Here is a 17,625-nt window from a genome sequence, read left to right on the forward strand (position 1 = left end):
CACATCACATGCTTATCTCTAAATCGGAGAGACAGAGATTTGAAAGGTGGCATATTCAGCGGATAAAGAATTGGTGGGATGGTCACAGTCAGGTTGTTGTCAACAGCTCTATGTACAAGGCCAATCATGAGTGAGGACTATCTTGGGACCAGAGCTCTTCAACATCTTTATCAACAAAACAGACAGCGGGACTTAATGTATCCTTAGCAAGTTTGCTGATGGCATAACACTGATGGGTGGCCAGCAGGGCAGGGAATGTGATTATCCCCCTCTACTCTGTTCTTGTTAGGCCCCACCTGGAATACCGTGTCCCAAGTACAGGAGGGATGTGGAGCTGCTGGAGTAGGTTCAGAAGGCCAAGAAGATCAAAGGGCTGAAGCACCTTTTCTAATAAAAGAAGGTTGAGGGATTTGGGATTGCTTAGCTTGGAGAAGAGAAGGCTGCAGGGAGACCTCACTGTGGCCTTCCAGCACTTGTAGGGAGCTTATGAACAGGAGAGGGATTGACATTTTACATGGTCTAATAGTGACAGGACAAAGGGGAATAGCTTAAAACGAAAAGAGAGGAGATTTAGGCTAGACATTAGGAAGAAATTCTTTACTCAGAGGGTGGTGAGGCAGCCTCAGGAACAGGTTGTGCGGAGATGCTATGTATGCCCCATCCCTGGAGACACTCAAGGCCAGATTGGATGGAGTCCTGGGCAGCCTGATCTGGTGCATGGCAACCAGGCCATGGCTGGGGATTGGAACGGGGTGGGCTTTTAAGGTCCCCTCCAACCTAAATCATTTAATGACTCTATAATTCATAACGGACTGGAAAGTGGTTTGTTTACCTGTGAAAAGGAGACCTCTAGGCAGATCTGAGAATTAGAGATGAATGGAAGTTCATCTCTAGAAGAAAAGTCATTTGTCACATTCTAAGAAACCCTCCTGGGAGAAAGTTCGAGATAATGACAGTATCTCAAATATCTATCTACAGTGTTCTCACAAAAGCCCAGGCATGCCATACTGTTATCTACACTATGATTAGCAATGGAGCCAGTGTTCTTATACGTGGGTTATAGAAGAGGTTCTCTGACTACTTCTGAATTGAAAAAAGAGCTGCATTACAAACAGTTTCTCTAATACACTGAACCAACTTGCAAGGCAAAAATCAGAGAGAGGTTTTTTGTGTTTATTACCTTTCAAAAAGGATGTTTAAAATCTGCTGTCCAGACACACTTTACCAAGGCTTGAAGGTTTTTTCTACCTCAGAAGCACAGATCTGGACTTGCCAACACCACTCTCTGGATGTAAGTCAGCTCACAATAAAGAAAATGATAAAAAAAATAAAAATAAAGATAGAGTAAGACACCATACACACAGAACCAAAAGGCCTGTGAGACTTCGGTTATTTGGCAGAGGAAATTCTTTGATCTTAAATAAGGTTTTGCCTATGAATATAAACTTTGGAATGAAATAGTCTGAGTGTCTTACAGGAATAGAGCTCTGTCAAAAAAAGATGGGCAGCAATGTAGTATAAAGCACTCCCTTTTTCCTACCCTGATAATCTGCATGTACTACAGGACTGGATCATACATCAGCATCACTGGACACTTTCACCCAAGAATAGCTATGTGAGTTATCCACAAATCAGTGAATACTACTTCTAGGAACTTAAAATTCAAAACACATTAATCAACAACTTAGTTGTAAACACAGTGATACATAAGTGGATGAACAAGACAGCATTCCTTGGTTTTGTATTTTAAATTATGAAAGAAAGAAGAGGGAAAAGATATCTTGTGGACAGCTAGAAAACAAATGCTGCCCAAACCTCTAATTTTCTGTTTTTGTTGCCTTTTATGCTTCAATAAAAAATGGAAAAAATAGAAAGTTCCGTTGCCTGTACACATTAACTACAGATATATTTTCTATGTGGTCCAAGACAATTCTTCACTCAATGCAGCTCAGGCAAGCCAAAAGAAACATAGAAATATCAGTCAGAGAAAGTGTGAGAAAGTGACAGCTTCGATGGAGCTCCTTCATCAGAAGATACTGCCTCAGGTAAATTGACATATACAAACATTCTGTATGAATATTTGTGTAGTACAACAGTAAAGCATCTAACTGAATACACAATGAACACAGACAGCTGGACTCTACCATAACTAAAAGTTTGTACTTCTTCAATTTGCTAGGAGTGAACAGGTTGGTAACCTGGGATCTGTACTGCTCAGCTCTCTATAGCACCAACCGGGCTTAGAGCAATCCCAGAAACATTACACTGCGCTCAACTGTTTCAATATAAGACTGACAAGCCTTATACACGTGGTAGACACAAGCACCACTTCTCCCATATCCTCCACTTCCACTTAAAACAGACTTTTCCAAAGTAATCTGGTGACACAGTAAGTTCCCCTAGTCCAGGAAGTATGTCAACATTTGATCAAGTTCTGCCTTATTTCATAACTTTCCTTTTTCACAGAATATACTAAAGATAGCCACATGTGCCTCTGTGGTTCTCAGTTCTCCTCACCAATAAAGGCTGTACTATGTACTGCATAGATCGTTTCCAAACAAACACTCAGCATCATAGAAACAGATCTCCTCTGCTGAAAGACGAAACAAAGCTACCTGTACAAAACAAACCTTTTTGGTCTTCTTGATCACAAAGAAGTCAGCTACAGACATGTGGCCTTCACACTAACTAAAAAGATCACTACCAGTTTCAATAAGGTAGCTGCTGTTCTTAAGGATTCCCACCAACCAAGCAGAAGATCGGAATATGCTGAAGGCATTAAGAGCTTTATGCACTGACCACATGCCAAACAACATTCAAAGACTCACAATAATCTTCATGTATTACGAACTGCAATTTATAAATTCTTCCACAGAGCTGTGAATAATTGGCCGCAGCTATTGCATGTTCCTGCAGACTTTCCCCATGTTATAACTAATTGGAATTTGCAAAGGTTTCTATGGATTCAAAGTATGTGCAAATAAAGTCTGTGAGTACATGAAGCATGGTAAAGGAAGGAGATGCTGAGTTCACCAATACAGACCAGAGGCTCCTTCATCAAAATGTACTGTTGTCTGTCTGGTTTGACTCTGTCAGCCCAACTGACAAAGTGGTTTCAAGGTAGAAACACAGCATCAAGCCTGTTATCATTAGCAAAAAAGCTCTTTTTTAGCATCGTTCAGTCACTCACACAACAGAGATGCATGATTTAAAAGACCTCATTTGGCTTATCAAAAGCAAAATACCTTTGGCAGCACAGAGCTCAGAGAAATGCTAGGTTTATTAGCCTGTATGGTTCAGACTGCTGCTGGTCCCCAAACCCGCCCTGATACTGCCATGCCATAGAGCTGTTGGCAGCATGGACTTACCTTCTGAAAGAGTAACAAAATCCTGACGGGATTTTATTTGAAATCAATGTCAATTGATTTCAAGGAAATATTCAAGGAATTGTCAATTCCTACTTAATTTTTCCAGAGACAAAATTCCAAACCCACACCAAATAATTCAAGTTCATGAGGACCGGTGATGAAGGAGTGGTTACATCCTCTCTGCTTAATATTTGTATCTAATTCTAGTTCTCTACAGTACTTCTTGTTCCTTTCAAACACTTATAAGTTGCATGAACAAGTGAACACAAGGAAGTACAAAAGGAATTTGAGAATCTGAGAGATGTTGAAAAAACAGACTGCAGAAGGAGCTTGAAGCTGCTCTTTAATCCACAGTGTCAAAAACTTCAACATTCCCTATGCAATATGCTGGCTTGTAAGCATTCATTTAATACTAAAACAAGGGAAAAAACATGTGCTGGAATGGATTAAAACTACACAATAATTATTCTCAGATAGACCAGATTATCTTTAAGACCAAGAGGAACTCTGGAATTTGTCAAAGCATATATCCAATTAAGACAATTGATTTCAAACTGCATTAACTGCAACTCATAGAAGGGGAAAAACAGTATCAGCCGTTGGCGCAATTCAGCTATTATTTGGAAAGAAATAAGATCCAAATTTTAAACAGAAGTTGCATAGACAGACGAACTTTAATAACAACTTAGAATATTAAAGTCATATGAGTATTTCTATTAACATGTCCCATAACATCTTACCATATTAGGCAGAGCTCTGACTTATTTCCACTGAAATCAGTACAAACTTTGCTCTTGGCTTAAGCAGGAACCAAACATGAATTCTGCAATGTTTCTTGAAGAGAACATCTCATGGCTAGGTTCTGGTCTCCAAGACGCATGCACAAGTGCTGCTCTTGGCAGAGAAACTGTGTACATGACATTGATGTATTTTAGCAAAATATTTAAAAACTGTCTTTTCCAGCAGCTCAGTCAAAACTGCCCCTTTCAAAAGCTACAGCAGGCTACAGTTACCTGGAAGAGATTTGTAAACAAGCACACAGGTGTACTGTACCTTCAGTGTGGACATCAGGTAGAGTATCAGTGACATGTTGCACTACAGCTGATCGCCTGTACACCATATGGATTCTTCCCTTTTCCTCTTCCATTTGTTTTCCTCTTTCCAAAGGCTCAATGAAGTATTCATCCTCATCAGTTCTTATCATACCAGCCTGGTAAGGAAGAGAGAAATCATATAAATACATCAGCTGAGAGCCTAATGGCCTTGTCTGTGGCTTTAAAAACAAATATCAACAGAGGTGAAACATAAAACATATTACTGTACTATAAGTATCATATTACCAGTTTCCTTTGTACAGACTTCCAGCCAGAGGCAATATCCTCTGCATTCTAAGGATGTTCATCTGGCTGAGACAAGCGTTCAAAGATAACACGAGGAAATCTTGTATACATATGAGATGCGTTACTCCACCAAAAAAACAACAAACACCAAAGTCATACAGGAGTTTATCACTTGTATGTTATACACAGCTAATGTGTAATCCGTGTATGGTATGCTGAACACTATGTACTGCAATGTCCTGCAAATCCTTAATTCATATGCATATTCTGAATCCCTCACAGCTCAGGCTTTTCATTTTACTTAATGCAAATCAGCAGATGTCATACGGTTTCCTACTTAAGCACTCATGGCTCCATCCTCTAACTACATAGCCACTGATGACTCTTCAGAACATTTTCTACCTCTTTCATCTGTAGAAGCTGTGGAATGGATTCAGAGGGAAGGCAGATTCATTCTGATGATTACCAGAATTAAACTTGCTGCAGTCACACCTGCCTCAGTCTCGTTCAAGGAGAAAGAGATTTGAGCTCAAGGAGGAAAATTTCTTTGCTAGCACTTGTATATAAATCACAGTAAATACTGGTAAAGGAAATCTGGCAACACACGTGAGGAAACAGTCACTTAGAAAATGCTTAGAAAAGGCCCTAGATTCTGAAACTGCCCTTAAAGGCAGCAGCACAATATTGTTCCTTCTGGCACAACCAGTAAAAGCAGGAAAATGACACAGAATGAAAAGCAGGTATAGAGTAATCAAAGGTGTCAGAACACACCAATGGGATACGTATTTTGATGAATCTGCAAGCTATTCTCAAAGGCATTAATATAAAAACATGAACACGTATACAATATGTAGCAGAAAAAATAATGGCAAGTATTTCTGAGCTGCCCCAGTAGAGGCTCTGGGATTGCCATGACTGACTGATTTGCCTAATGACTCTTGGAGTTAATGGACAGAAAAGCAAGCATGCATCCCAAAATCCAAATGAATGCAGCAATCCCAACAGTTACACAAACTGCTCAAGGGGCTCCTCCAGCCTGAATGCCATCTACTCCAGCTCTGAATGCCATCAAACTTATTTATGACACAGCCACACTGATTTTATTTTGCAATAAACAGAGATTACCACAGTTCAAACTTAGATAATTTATCACATACAATTAGAATTACAAAGGTCTCTGACAAAGTATAAGAATGTTTTAATCAAAATATCCAAAATGGCACAAGAAGTATTGCACCACAAGCTTTCCTGGCTCCATGAGTTTTCTTACATCTACATACATATTTCTTCAATTTTTGTTTTCTTCAAATATTTTCTTCAATATTTCTTCATATTTTACCTAAACTGCATACAACTATACTAAGTATCACATTTTTCCTGTATTTTCATTACAGGAATAGCAATAGCAAGTGAAATTTTTGGTAGGAATAAGTTAGGTTGACATCACAAATCATTTTTTTATGTGGCCAGTACACATAATTAGACTGGGAATTAACAAATGCCCTTTGCTGTTAATGGCTTATTTGCTTGCCATTTTCCTAAGCAGAAAAAGCAGAAGTAAGTTTTGGATGTACAGCTGCTGTGTAAGACCCTAACTTGGCAAAAAAAAAAAAAAAAAATTGTAAAATAACAAAAAATGACACCCAAAAAAACCTTCTATGAAGCTACTGCCTATGAGTTACGAGTTTAAAGTAGTTCTATCCAAAGTCAGAGCTCAGCACAGAAGTGAAGCCTTGGCTCCATTTCCCAGCTTTAATGCGTATGTCTCTTCTTGTGTGTGTTAAATCTGCAAAGAGAGAGCCCACAATTATATTTTTGAGAATGGGTGTGCCTTCCTGTGAAAGGAATATAAGAATAATCTGCAAGCATCAAGTACAGTTTCCATTTTTACAGCTCCCCATAAAACACTCTGACAGACCTAACACATTCCACCCCCCTTAAGCTGCAACTCATTATCTGCTCCTCCAAAGACTCCTCCTAACTTCATAGATACCAATAATCCTGTTGTATTAATATGAGACAAAAACATTAGCTATTTTACAAGTCTAACTACTAATTAAGAGCCATACCCATTTCATGTAATCATGCTAAACTAATCACTGCAATGCACACTGGCTTCTATTTTTATTTTTTAACAGTTGTTAGGGATGATTATTTATGCAGATATAAAGCACATCTCTACCTTCGGTTCAGTTTTATGCAAGCGGATAACTCCACTAAGTTCAGTGGATTGGAGGAGGTTCAGGCAGGTAACCATGAATAAATGTGACACAAACTTTCTGCAGCATTTACAAACAGAGTCCATAGGCTGGAGTTCAAACTCATCACGTTGCTTGTCAGCAACGTGGGTCTCCTAGAGAACGATGACCCCCACGGATCCAGTGTAAGACCAATGACCCGACCTCCAGTACAGCTCACAACCTCCCTCTGGCACAGCAGAGAAGTTAATTAAAGTACAGAGTCAGATGGCTCACACACAGACTGAAGGCGGCCCGCACAGACCATTTACCACATGCCACGATGTGCCTTTTGGAAAAACAGTGCTCCCCACAGTCCTGTGAGAGAAAGGAAGATTTACAGCAGAGACCACCAATTGTGGTTTTGTAGTCAAAGGGCCAAACCTAAAGGGCTGATGAAGGAAAAATGAATACGGATTAAAACCAGAAGAAGGAGTATCTGTTATATTAACATGAACACATTCGGAGTTTTTTCGGCACTGCATCTCACTGACTTTCTTCCTCACCCTTTCCACACTCTTCAGCCTTGTTTCACTATGCTTCACCTGCATGTTTGGTGTTCTCTCACCTATGTGAAGGTTCAATACATTTTTCACATAGTTTCGAATATGTAATTTGCCCACTTCTGAAATACTCATCTATGTCTGCTGCAGCAAAAAAAATAAATATTAACATGCTCTAACATTGAATACATAGGACTTAAAATTACTAGAATGGTATTATGTTTCAAAGCATATTCCAACAGACACGTTTTTATAAATAACCTTTATTTTCTTTTTGTCCCTTTCATTGGAAAAAGAAATGTAGAATCAACAGGAACATTTCAGGTCCGTTTTAACAGCCTACACTCAAGTGTGAATGCAAAATCCAGCTTTCTTTCCATTGTGTTTTTTTCCTTCTCTCCTACATTTTCTTCAATAAAAAGAGCTTCGAGTTTTCCAAATGAATGCAGAGAGAGGAGTGTATGCAGGTGTTACATTTCCGAGGGAATCTTCACTGTAAACTCTACTGTCAACACAGCATTTTCTTCCTGACCAGCCAGATAAGCAAGCAGGTGTTTTGAGCACATACTTTTGAAGACTTACTTGGAGAAAAGATTGCAGTGGATTTTCAAGAAACAAGTATGTAGTGGATTTTTTTTTTTTTTTCCACAAAAGCACATTTATGGAGCAATACAGGAAAGCACAGTCTGAAATCCTGGAATGCTATTAATTTTAGTACTTTTTCTTACAAATTAATAATGTCCAAAGTTTCCACCAATGGAAAGATGCAGTCTGAAATCCGTGCTTCTGTGTTTATCAACAACTGCCATCATTTGCCTTAAAATGTGAACACAAGAACACAACAAAACCACTAACAGCCAAAAGAAGCCTTTGTGGCACAGTGACTGAGAAGGCCTGGAATAAACCTGCCTGTTCTCAGCACTATTCCCACCTTGACTGAAACTCAAGGGAAGCGGATTAATTTCTCAGCTTTCCTACAGATGCACTTCTCCCATTTTTAAAAGGGCAGCAAATGCCCCTCAGTGAAATGTACCATAGGGGAAACAGGCTGAAGCTCTTGTTTAACACCTTCTCCACACCCACCTTGCTGCACAGTATCCATAATTTTGTCTTCAAATGATCTGTGACTATTATCCCATGTCATCCCTGCAATTCTTCCCGCCCTCCCCAGTCCAGAAGTAGTGATGCAGAGAGAACGGAGGGAAAGCCTTTCTGTCAAATCAAATAGATGCAGGAGCTGATCCTGTCCGAGTTCATAAGAAAAGATAACTGGGAGCAAGGCTAAATGTAGTGTGGCACAGACAGCCCATCTAAGAGGACTTCCCAGAGCCAGCAAACCATGTAGTTGGACTGGATAACCCACTGATAAATCTGGAAAACTGTTTTTTTTCCAAATGCAAAAAGACACAGGCAACAATAATAAAGGAATTACAAACGATACAAAGCCTTGAGAAAATAGCATACAAGGACAGGTTAAATAAGGAGTCCCTTACTGAGCCAAAGTCAACAGTATTTAAGGGGGAACATGATTCTGTATAAATATGCATAGGGCATTAACTGAAAGCAGGGGGAGGGAAGAACTATTCATTTGGAGGAATACAACAGAGAGCTGTAGAGTGGCCCTTAAGAATGGACACATTTAACTTCAGTATTTGAGTAAACATTATGGGTGGGATTTTCAAAAGTATTTTAGGAAGTTAAATGCCTCATTTCTAGTGGTTTGCAATGGGGGCATGTCACTGAATTCTCAGGTGTGTTTTGAAAAGCCCACCCTCAAATGTCAGAAAGTGAAAGTGCTTGTTTAGCAAGGCAGCAGTCACAGTATCAGCCATTATCAAATCAAGTGTTGCTAATACCCGACACTGAATGCTACCCCAGGGTAGGAAATGCTTTGGGTTGCTGCAGTCTACACTGCATTTATTTTACAAAATAAACCTAAGACGAAGTATCCCCATCCTAACTACCATGCTGAGAAGTTAGTTAATGCTCTCACCTCTTGATGCCAGTCTCCACTGCTCACCTCTATCTGCAAGCTCTGGTGGTTTGTTTTTTTTTTTTTTTGTCCTCTTACAATGGACAAACTGTTGCCTCAAAAATGAAAGCTACAATTTCTCACGCTAATTTCTTTGCAAAGCACCGATTTGCATAACTGCCCATGAAAAAAAGCTTGACAAAAGTTAAGTTTCTGAAGTGCTAAGATATTTAATTACAGAACACATCAGTAATATCTCACTGCTCCTACCTACAGCTCAACTGCATTGGCAGCCCCCATCTTACACTGACTTCTGCAAGCTTTCCCTAGTTGCCTTCAAGTGCTACAGCACTTAGCATGGCAGCACACTTGACCCATCAGTAGATGCTGATCTACACCAAACACATTTCAAGCACACCATCAACAGAAACAACTGAAAAGATCACAGAATCTTTAATGGGAACAACCAATCAGAAGGGGATCAGAATGATTCAAGAAGTCCATGTTTTCAGCGGATCCAGGTATGTGTACTATATATTATCAGCATCCATCGGATCTATCAGAATCACTAAAACTGGAAAAGATCTCTAAGATCACCAGGTCCAACCACCAATGTACCCGCACTATACCTACTAACCACGTCCCTCAGTTCCTCATCTGCATGGTCCACGAACACCTCCAGAGACAGTGACTGCACCACCTCCCTGGGGTGCCTGTGCCACTGCATCACCACTTTCTGAGAATAAATTTTTCTTAATACCCAACCTGAGCTTCTGCTGGTGTAACTTAAAGCCATTCCCTCTCATCCTCTTGCTAGTTACCTGATTCAGCATGTATTGCTTTGATGCTAAAGAAATTGCAAGTACAGAGCATTTGGTGTGCTATGAATGTGAACAAAGGAAGATCGGAACAAGGAGTCAAGCTCTGGAACAACAAAGCGTCAATTCATAGATTTTTATTTTTATTTTTTTAAATCACATACCACAGCAGTCACTGTGGGCTCCAAAAGAAAGAGGAGAAAAAGCAAGACAATGTGGTGACTCCTCCCTAGGGCACTTCCCTGGCTCCAGCCTAGGAGCTTTGTAAGCAGGAACCCAGACTGGTGCAATACCCTGTGCTGCAGAAGATGAGTGTTTCCCTGGTAGCAGCAGGGCCAACTCAACCACAGCTATGCACTGTTGGCTTGCATGCATGCTCATTCAAGCTTCATTTCCTTAGAGAGGCCGCACCACTTAATCTAAGCAGCAAGGATTACTTATGGGAGCAGGGTGACTGCAACCGTGCTGCTCATCCAGTAGTCCTTCAGAAAAACACCAGTATATCAATCACTAAGAGAAAAGCATGAACAGCGACTTTAGTGACTAAGTGTCACACAAACCCCTCCTGGGAAACAGTTCACTTTCCCATTTTTCTCTGCACATCCCCAGCTAATGCTGCTCAGCGACTGGCTACTGGCTGCATTTTCATCAAGCAGCGCTCACTGAGACAGCTGACTCCTGAAGGATATTAAACCAGCAAGCTTTAGCTTTCCATCAACAGGGCTAAAAGCTAGAAGAAAGAAAAAAAAAACAAAACAACACACACAGGGAATATTATAGAGTATTATGGGAGAAGCCCTCCTTTTTCAGCTTGGACTGCGAAGGTTCAGGATGCGCTTCCCAACATGGTTTGTAAACAGGTGACTACTTGAAACTAAAGACATCTTTACTTTGCCATTGATGACATCTCCTGTATGCTAGCAGCTCTACTTCCATGCTCAGGGAATTCTATGCTGTTCATTTTCATATCTCAAAGAATTCATATTTTTAAGTAGAATGACACTGAATTATAGCGAAATTCAAAGAGATTTAAGGTAGTAATTCCACTGACTTTATAGATAGTGAGTATACAGTATGATGATCATTCTCAGAGAAGAATGCTTTCCTTCCCATGTTTTACTATCAGCTTCATCTACGTATGCATTTACCCTCACAATATCTGATTTCAGCTGGTATCTCTATTTTGAAAACCCTAGAGTTGAATGCATTTCAGTAGGTCATAATGAATCTACCACTGAGAAGCTAATATACCAATTAAGTTCTTTCGATGCCTCTTGTGCCCTTGTACTACACTTTAAAATGTTGATGTGATACTCAGGGGAACAAAGGCATTAATTAGCAGCTACTTCTCCTAAGCCAGCTTTAAACAGTGAGAGAACTGAACATGTAAGACTGCCTTAAGCATATCAGAAATACAATACCAAAGAATTCACCAACTGTGACACGGCTGCTCCCACATCAATGTGGCACACATAGCAGTGAAATATAAAGAGTGCAGTGCTATTGGCAAGCTGGTTCTGAAGGCTACTTGCATCAGGTTCCTCTCTCCTCCCTTCCCTGTTTATGTGCATATATATACATGCACACACAAACTTAGGTGACAAAGAAAAGATCACATTCTAAAATGTTCCTCTCAATAATACGCATTCCTCACACCACACCTGCTCTCTATGCTCCGTTCAGGCTTCTCTAATCAACTCTTTCATTTTCACAATTGTTCCAGACTTAAAACCCATCACTTCTGTTTTTTTTCCTTTTTCTTTCTTCTTCTTTTTTTTTTTTTTTTTTTTAATTTCTCTTTTCTCTATTCCAAACTAGCAACTAAGATCATCATGTAATTACTTTTCTGGCAGTTGATTGGGATTACATCTTTAATGAAAGCTTTTTGCAAACACAGGACAAACTGCACTGTGTTGCATGAGATACATCAGGCCTGGTGGGTTAAAGTTAGCTCTGGAGACCAGGATGCAAATACTTGTTCCATGTTGCACTCAGTGCTTAAAATGGATAAACATCAAATGGCACTCTCTTCTGACAATATTGAGTATACAAATACATGACAATCCATGCTTACTAGCTTTGCACGAGCTCACACTCTTAGATTAAATGCCTTGTCTGCTTTCAGTTGCTTTTATAAAGACAATACACTGAAGAGAGTGAAGAGGGAGATAAAGTCCCTTGTGGAATCCTAAAGTCAAATGTTTGCCTATTTGATGTAGCTTTCTTGCAACTAACCATTTTATAGGCTTTTAGCAAAATGGTAACTGCTCCAGCTGAATACACATTTCAGACCTACTTTATCTGTACCCGAGGCATAAAATTTTGCAATCTAAAAAAGTCAGTCATCCAATATATAATTGATTACACTGTGCCATGAGGGGATACATGATCGATAGAGCTTCACTGCATTCTCCTACATAAGAACATAAGAATCTTTGTTCATATTACAGGCATCTTTTATCTGGCTTGGAATACTTACATTCATTTGTAATATAAAGAACAATTAAGAAATACCACATCTTTAGTGCGAAGATTTCAAAGAGGAGACATTAAAAGCTTACAAAACTGAAATTTAACATCATATTTAAGGCTCTGCTTTCATCTCTAAATAAGAGTGGGTTGCCAATAACAAAAGAAGCAGATAAAAAAGCAGACTGGAATTGCTGAGCTGAAAGAGGCTGTCTTAATGAAGTCAGACTGCAGTAACAGTCCTCGGTGGAAATTCACAGACTACACGGAGAAAGATAAGCAATAGCCACAGGGATCTGAGGAAGCAAAACTCAACTTTGCTCTGGAAGAAAGTTCCAACTTTAGACCATTCAGTAGCTTTACCTGTGTAAACACAGAGCAGTAAGAACAAGTGATGCAGCTGGATTCTACCTAAGAAGTAGAAATGAGAAGATGGTAGTAGCTTTCACCACAGCACCTGTGCAAGCTGCCACCTGTTAAAGAATCAAGACAGTTATTTTCCAGCCCAAAGACAGCTAAGAATTCAGTGTGAAAGGGGAAAGCTTCCTGCGCAATAAGCCACTCCTGTTCTAAGGGAGAGACCACGCTCAGGAGAGTGATTACTCTGCTTGATTAGAAGAACAAGATCTATATTCAATGCCTGCAATCCAGTAGGGAGGAAACATGGGGAAACACATTGATAGGCTTTGTCTGTAAAATGTATGGTAAGATCTCTGGATCCCAGAGCCCACAGCTGTTCAGATCAATTGTCATCTGAGCAGGAGCAAAGGGACTACAGAAGCAAGGTCAGAGAAGCATAACCAAATACTTACAGGTTTGTGAAAATACATACTTCACTGTTCTGTGAACCTGTGTGACAGCTATATAAGTTTGCAGTTTGTCTTCAAAGAGCTGATAAGCCTGTTTAGAAAGCAGTTCCTCCATCACCCTGACATCTGTCCTTCACAAGAAAGGACATTTCTTTCACATGACAAAGTCACCTCCTCTCAGACAAGCTGCCAGTCAGTGATGCATATCAGCCCTCCTGCCTCACCTTCATGACTGTAATCTTCTCCAAAAACTAACTTCTCACATATCTTCTTATTGAATTAGAGAGAAAGAAATATGACACCACCTAAAGCAAATCAGAGAATGAGTAAGGGCAATTAGCAACACATTGTTCAGGCTTGCAAAAATGCAAAAATCTTTTCCACTTCCCATGGAGATTTCCCCAAACCTTTCAATTTTTTCTTCCATTCTTCAAAGCACTTGATGGTAGAAGAGAGACAGAGATGACGAGCACCATTCTCTTGTACGAGTGCCAACAGTTGTCTTACACAACGAATATGACAAGTCTTTGAGCCATGAATTATTTGTCTCTTAACAAAATCTCTTAACGCATTCTCCACAGGTGATAAGTTAAATGAGAAACTTGCTTGAGCCAACCTGGGTTGCTTCAGCTTGCATCATCATTTATTTCACCTTCCACCAACACTGATGAAGACAGAATCACAGCACAAGGACCTCGTATATATAGAACTAAATGAAAATCGAACGAACACAAAGCTGCTGCCTCCCAGAAAATGCTTTCTTCTGTCCACGCATCAATAAAATTGCAAAATGTGGGCTCTCTCCCCACCCCTTTTATTTCTCTCTTTTTCCCAGTTGGACAATTGCAGGTGGCTGACAGTTCTATCCTGCCACTAACTAAATAGAAGCCCTATTGAAAAGCATCAAGAGCTCTGTGTTCCCTCAATTTAATATCCCAGCACCAGCCAAGCAGACACTGCACCCTGCCAAGACAAACATATGGGACTTGGCAAAAGGGGAGGGGGACAGTTTCTGGAGACAGCCCTCCAGTCTAAACTTCTTAAGGAGTCGATATAAACATGCTTTTATAAAAAAGGTGCTGCCTCGTCTAAAAACACAGATTCAGTGCAAAAACACTACTACCTTTCACCCTCTCTGTTAGTTTAAGGTGTGTTCAGTTCAATGACTGTGCAAAACCTGCGTCACAGCTACCTGCTGCTCGCTTTTTTAATCCAAAGATGAAAACTTTTTGGAGCCACACTGAACACTGGTTGTTTTATTGAAAGAAAAATAAAAGCAAAGAAGGATGCTTTGCCTGCAGCACACTTTGCTTTGCCTGCCTCCACCAAAACAGAGCTACAGTAGGTGGAAATTGATTATAAGTTTCCTACATGTGTCACTCCGAGGTTATGCCTTCAATGCACTATTTGGACATTACATCTCATGTCACACGGCAGCCATACTTTGTCAACAATCAACTGATTCTCCAGGTTCTTCTTTAAAAATGTTTATGCAAGGTAAGAAGAGTGACATATTCTAGTGAGTTCTGAAGCTGAACCCTTCACTCTATGATGTGCCATTTCACTTCATAACCGCTATTTTCCAGAATTTTTTCATTCACTCTAAAAACATCTGTTCTGGTGTATTTTTGAGCTTCTGCTGCAGATAGGCACAACTTCAAATATTGGACAAAGCAGCAAAACTGCAAGCCTGAACAATGCACCCTTTGCTCATGCACATCATGTATACCCCTTGATCTGCAGACAGAGACCCATATGCCCACGCTTGGAAACAGACTGGTGAAGACCGAATTTTGAGAGGCTGAAGGAGACAAATACAAAAGAGGTACAACTGTTCAAGTGAATTGACTTGCTTCCCCTGGCTTTTTTTTTTTTACTAGGCATGGTTCTTGATTCCTGCATGGAAGCAGGAACAGAGACGGAATTCTGGCAGCATTGATGGCTAGCCTTAGCATTTCTGCAAGGGACCCCCCTTCTATCTGCTTGGCCCATCATACCAAGACCATGCGGTATTGAACACGGAGAAGAATTTCTTCTCAGAAAGAGTGGTGAGGAATTGGAACAGGTCGCCTAGGGAGACTGTAGAGTCACAATCCCCAGAGGTGTTCAAGACGTGTGGAGATGTGGCACTCAGGGAAATGGTTAGTGGGCATGGTGGGGATGGAATGGCAGATGGACTGGATGCTCTTAATGGTTTTTTTCAAACTTAGTGATCCTATGACAGGCCAAGCAGCTTCTGACAACAGCAGAGGCAAAGAGCAGCTTGCAGTAGATGCTGCAGTATCAGCAGATCATTCCTGATCAGTTTTTGACAGGGTTACTCAGAGAGGTGATTTAACTGAGCATGTGCAGTCTGTAAAGCAAGCACAAAAAACATCCAATCTATTAAACACAGTGGGACACAACATTGAATCTTGATAGAATAGCTGCGTGTCACTGGCCTACACAGTCAAGTCTTGACACCTGTAGGAAAAAGGCATCACATTTTAGCAATGAACACATCATACAAACAAAATGGTAATTAGACACAGGAATAATCAAAATACATTCTCTCCCTAAAGAGGACTGACAAGTAGAGGCACATTTGTCTAGCCCCACAGTTTTCTTTATTAAGCTACAGAAGCTCATGTATCACTGATACTAAAGCATGTTCATCATCTTTTAACCAGGCATTAAAATCTGTGGTAGAATGCTTACAGATACACGTCTGACAGCACAGCTGCATTTTTCTGCTAGATGAAAGATTTTATAGTCCCTTTTTTCCCTTTCCTTCCCTGAGCATCATTTTGTAGTTACTGCGCACAGCAGTGCTCCGTACCAAACAAAAATCATTAGCTCAGCCATCCTCCTAATACCCTCAAAGAACATGTCATAAAATCTCAGTTCAGTGAGACTTCTTTGGATAGCCGGAGTCAAGTAACTTAATAGATACATACAAGTCTCATTACTTAAATACAAAACACATCTGGCAAACTAAGGCAGAGTTCCCGTTCTGTTTATAATATCAGGATCTCCCTAATGCTAACTCACGTTTTTCTTGATTCTATTTTCTCTAGTTATTGCTTGCATAGATCAACATAGTTACTAATCAAAATAAAATAAAGTGAAAGCAATCAAATAGCACGCATTCCATTTATGATATTTCTGAGTACTTTAGACTCACTGATCCCTGTTAGCACATTGCATGGACAGCAGCTGCTAGGCTGTCCCAGCCCCAGAAGGACCACAATTCCTCACTGCCATGGAACGCGTGGAGCTTGTCCTTGAGAAAGAGGGTGTCAGGAGGAACAGCCTTCCACTGCTGAGCACACTTCAAAAAACAAAACTGCCAAAAAATGAAACGGACAAGCAAAGGGCTGGGCTATGTAACAGGCAGCTGGAGAGAGGCAAAAGCCTCAAGGATGGGCACTGCACATTGATACACAGCTTCACTCTTTCATGCTGATCAAACAGGTCTTTCCATCACTTGTTTGTGCAGCTGAAAATGTGACACATCAAGACTGTGATGACACCAGTACTAACACATTCCCTACCATATGAAGGTGTTAGCAGAGGAAAACACACACAGAAGGAACTGTCAAACCTGGGAGAGGTGGCACCACAACTTGGAAGGTGTCCAAGCCCAGTGATGGCACAGGCTGTTTCTGGGACCCACAGTGGGTGGCACAGCACTCAGGCTGCCACCCGTGCTCTGCTCCTCCATCACAACAAGGGATCCAGATCCCTGTCGAGGCCTGTCTCTCAGGGCTGGCAGGAGAGGGGGGAAGCCATCCAAAAGGACATACTTCTCTTGCTGCACATCTTCTGCATGTTAAAGTATTTATGGCCTCGACATACTTGGCATATAAAAAAAATACTACGCATTAGAAGAATGCTGGAAAAAAGCAATATGGCAGTAACCTGCACATTTTGAGAAACAGATGTTATTGATACAACTGCTGGGCGCCTACAGAGGTAGAGAGGAGGGTTGCACATGAAATTCCTTCTCCACCACAGATGGACCTCCATCCCCACAGACTCCAATCCCCCTCCAGAGCTTCCTGGGCTCCAGGCAGACACAGCGGCTTTGAGGCAGAACACACTTGTTGGCTTCCTCAGCACCAAAAGCC

The 17,625-nt window shown here is 40.6% G+C and overlaps 1 protein-coding gene across 1 annotated transcript in view; it reads right to left on the reverse strand.

Moving 5' to 3' along the window:
- The window catches only part of ADAMTS3 (ADAM metallopeptidase with thrombospondin type 1 motif 3), a 140,135-nt gene that overhangs the window by 85,296 nt on the left and 37,214 nt on the right, over nt 1-17,625 (reverse strand). Inside the window, 1 exon segment of the mRNA XM_090139115.1 lies at nt 4,422-4,578. Coding sequence (XP_089995241.1) covers nt 4,422-4,578 — 157 coding nt within the window.

The sequence above is a fragment of the Phasianus colchicus genome, chromosome 4, assembly GCF_987193195.1.
Source record: "Phasianus colchicus chromosome 4, bPhaCol1.hap1.1, whole genome shotgun sequence".
In the NCBI taxonomy this organism is placed as follows: domain Eukaryota; kingdom Metazoa; phylum Chordata; class Aves; order Galliformes; family Phasianidae; genus Phasianus; species Phasianus colchicus.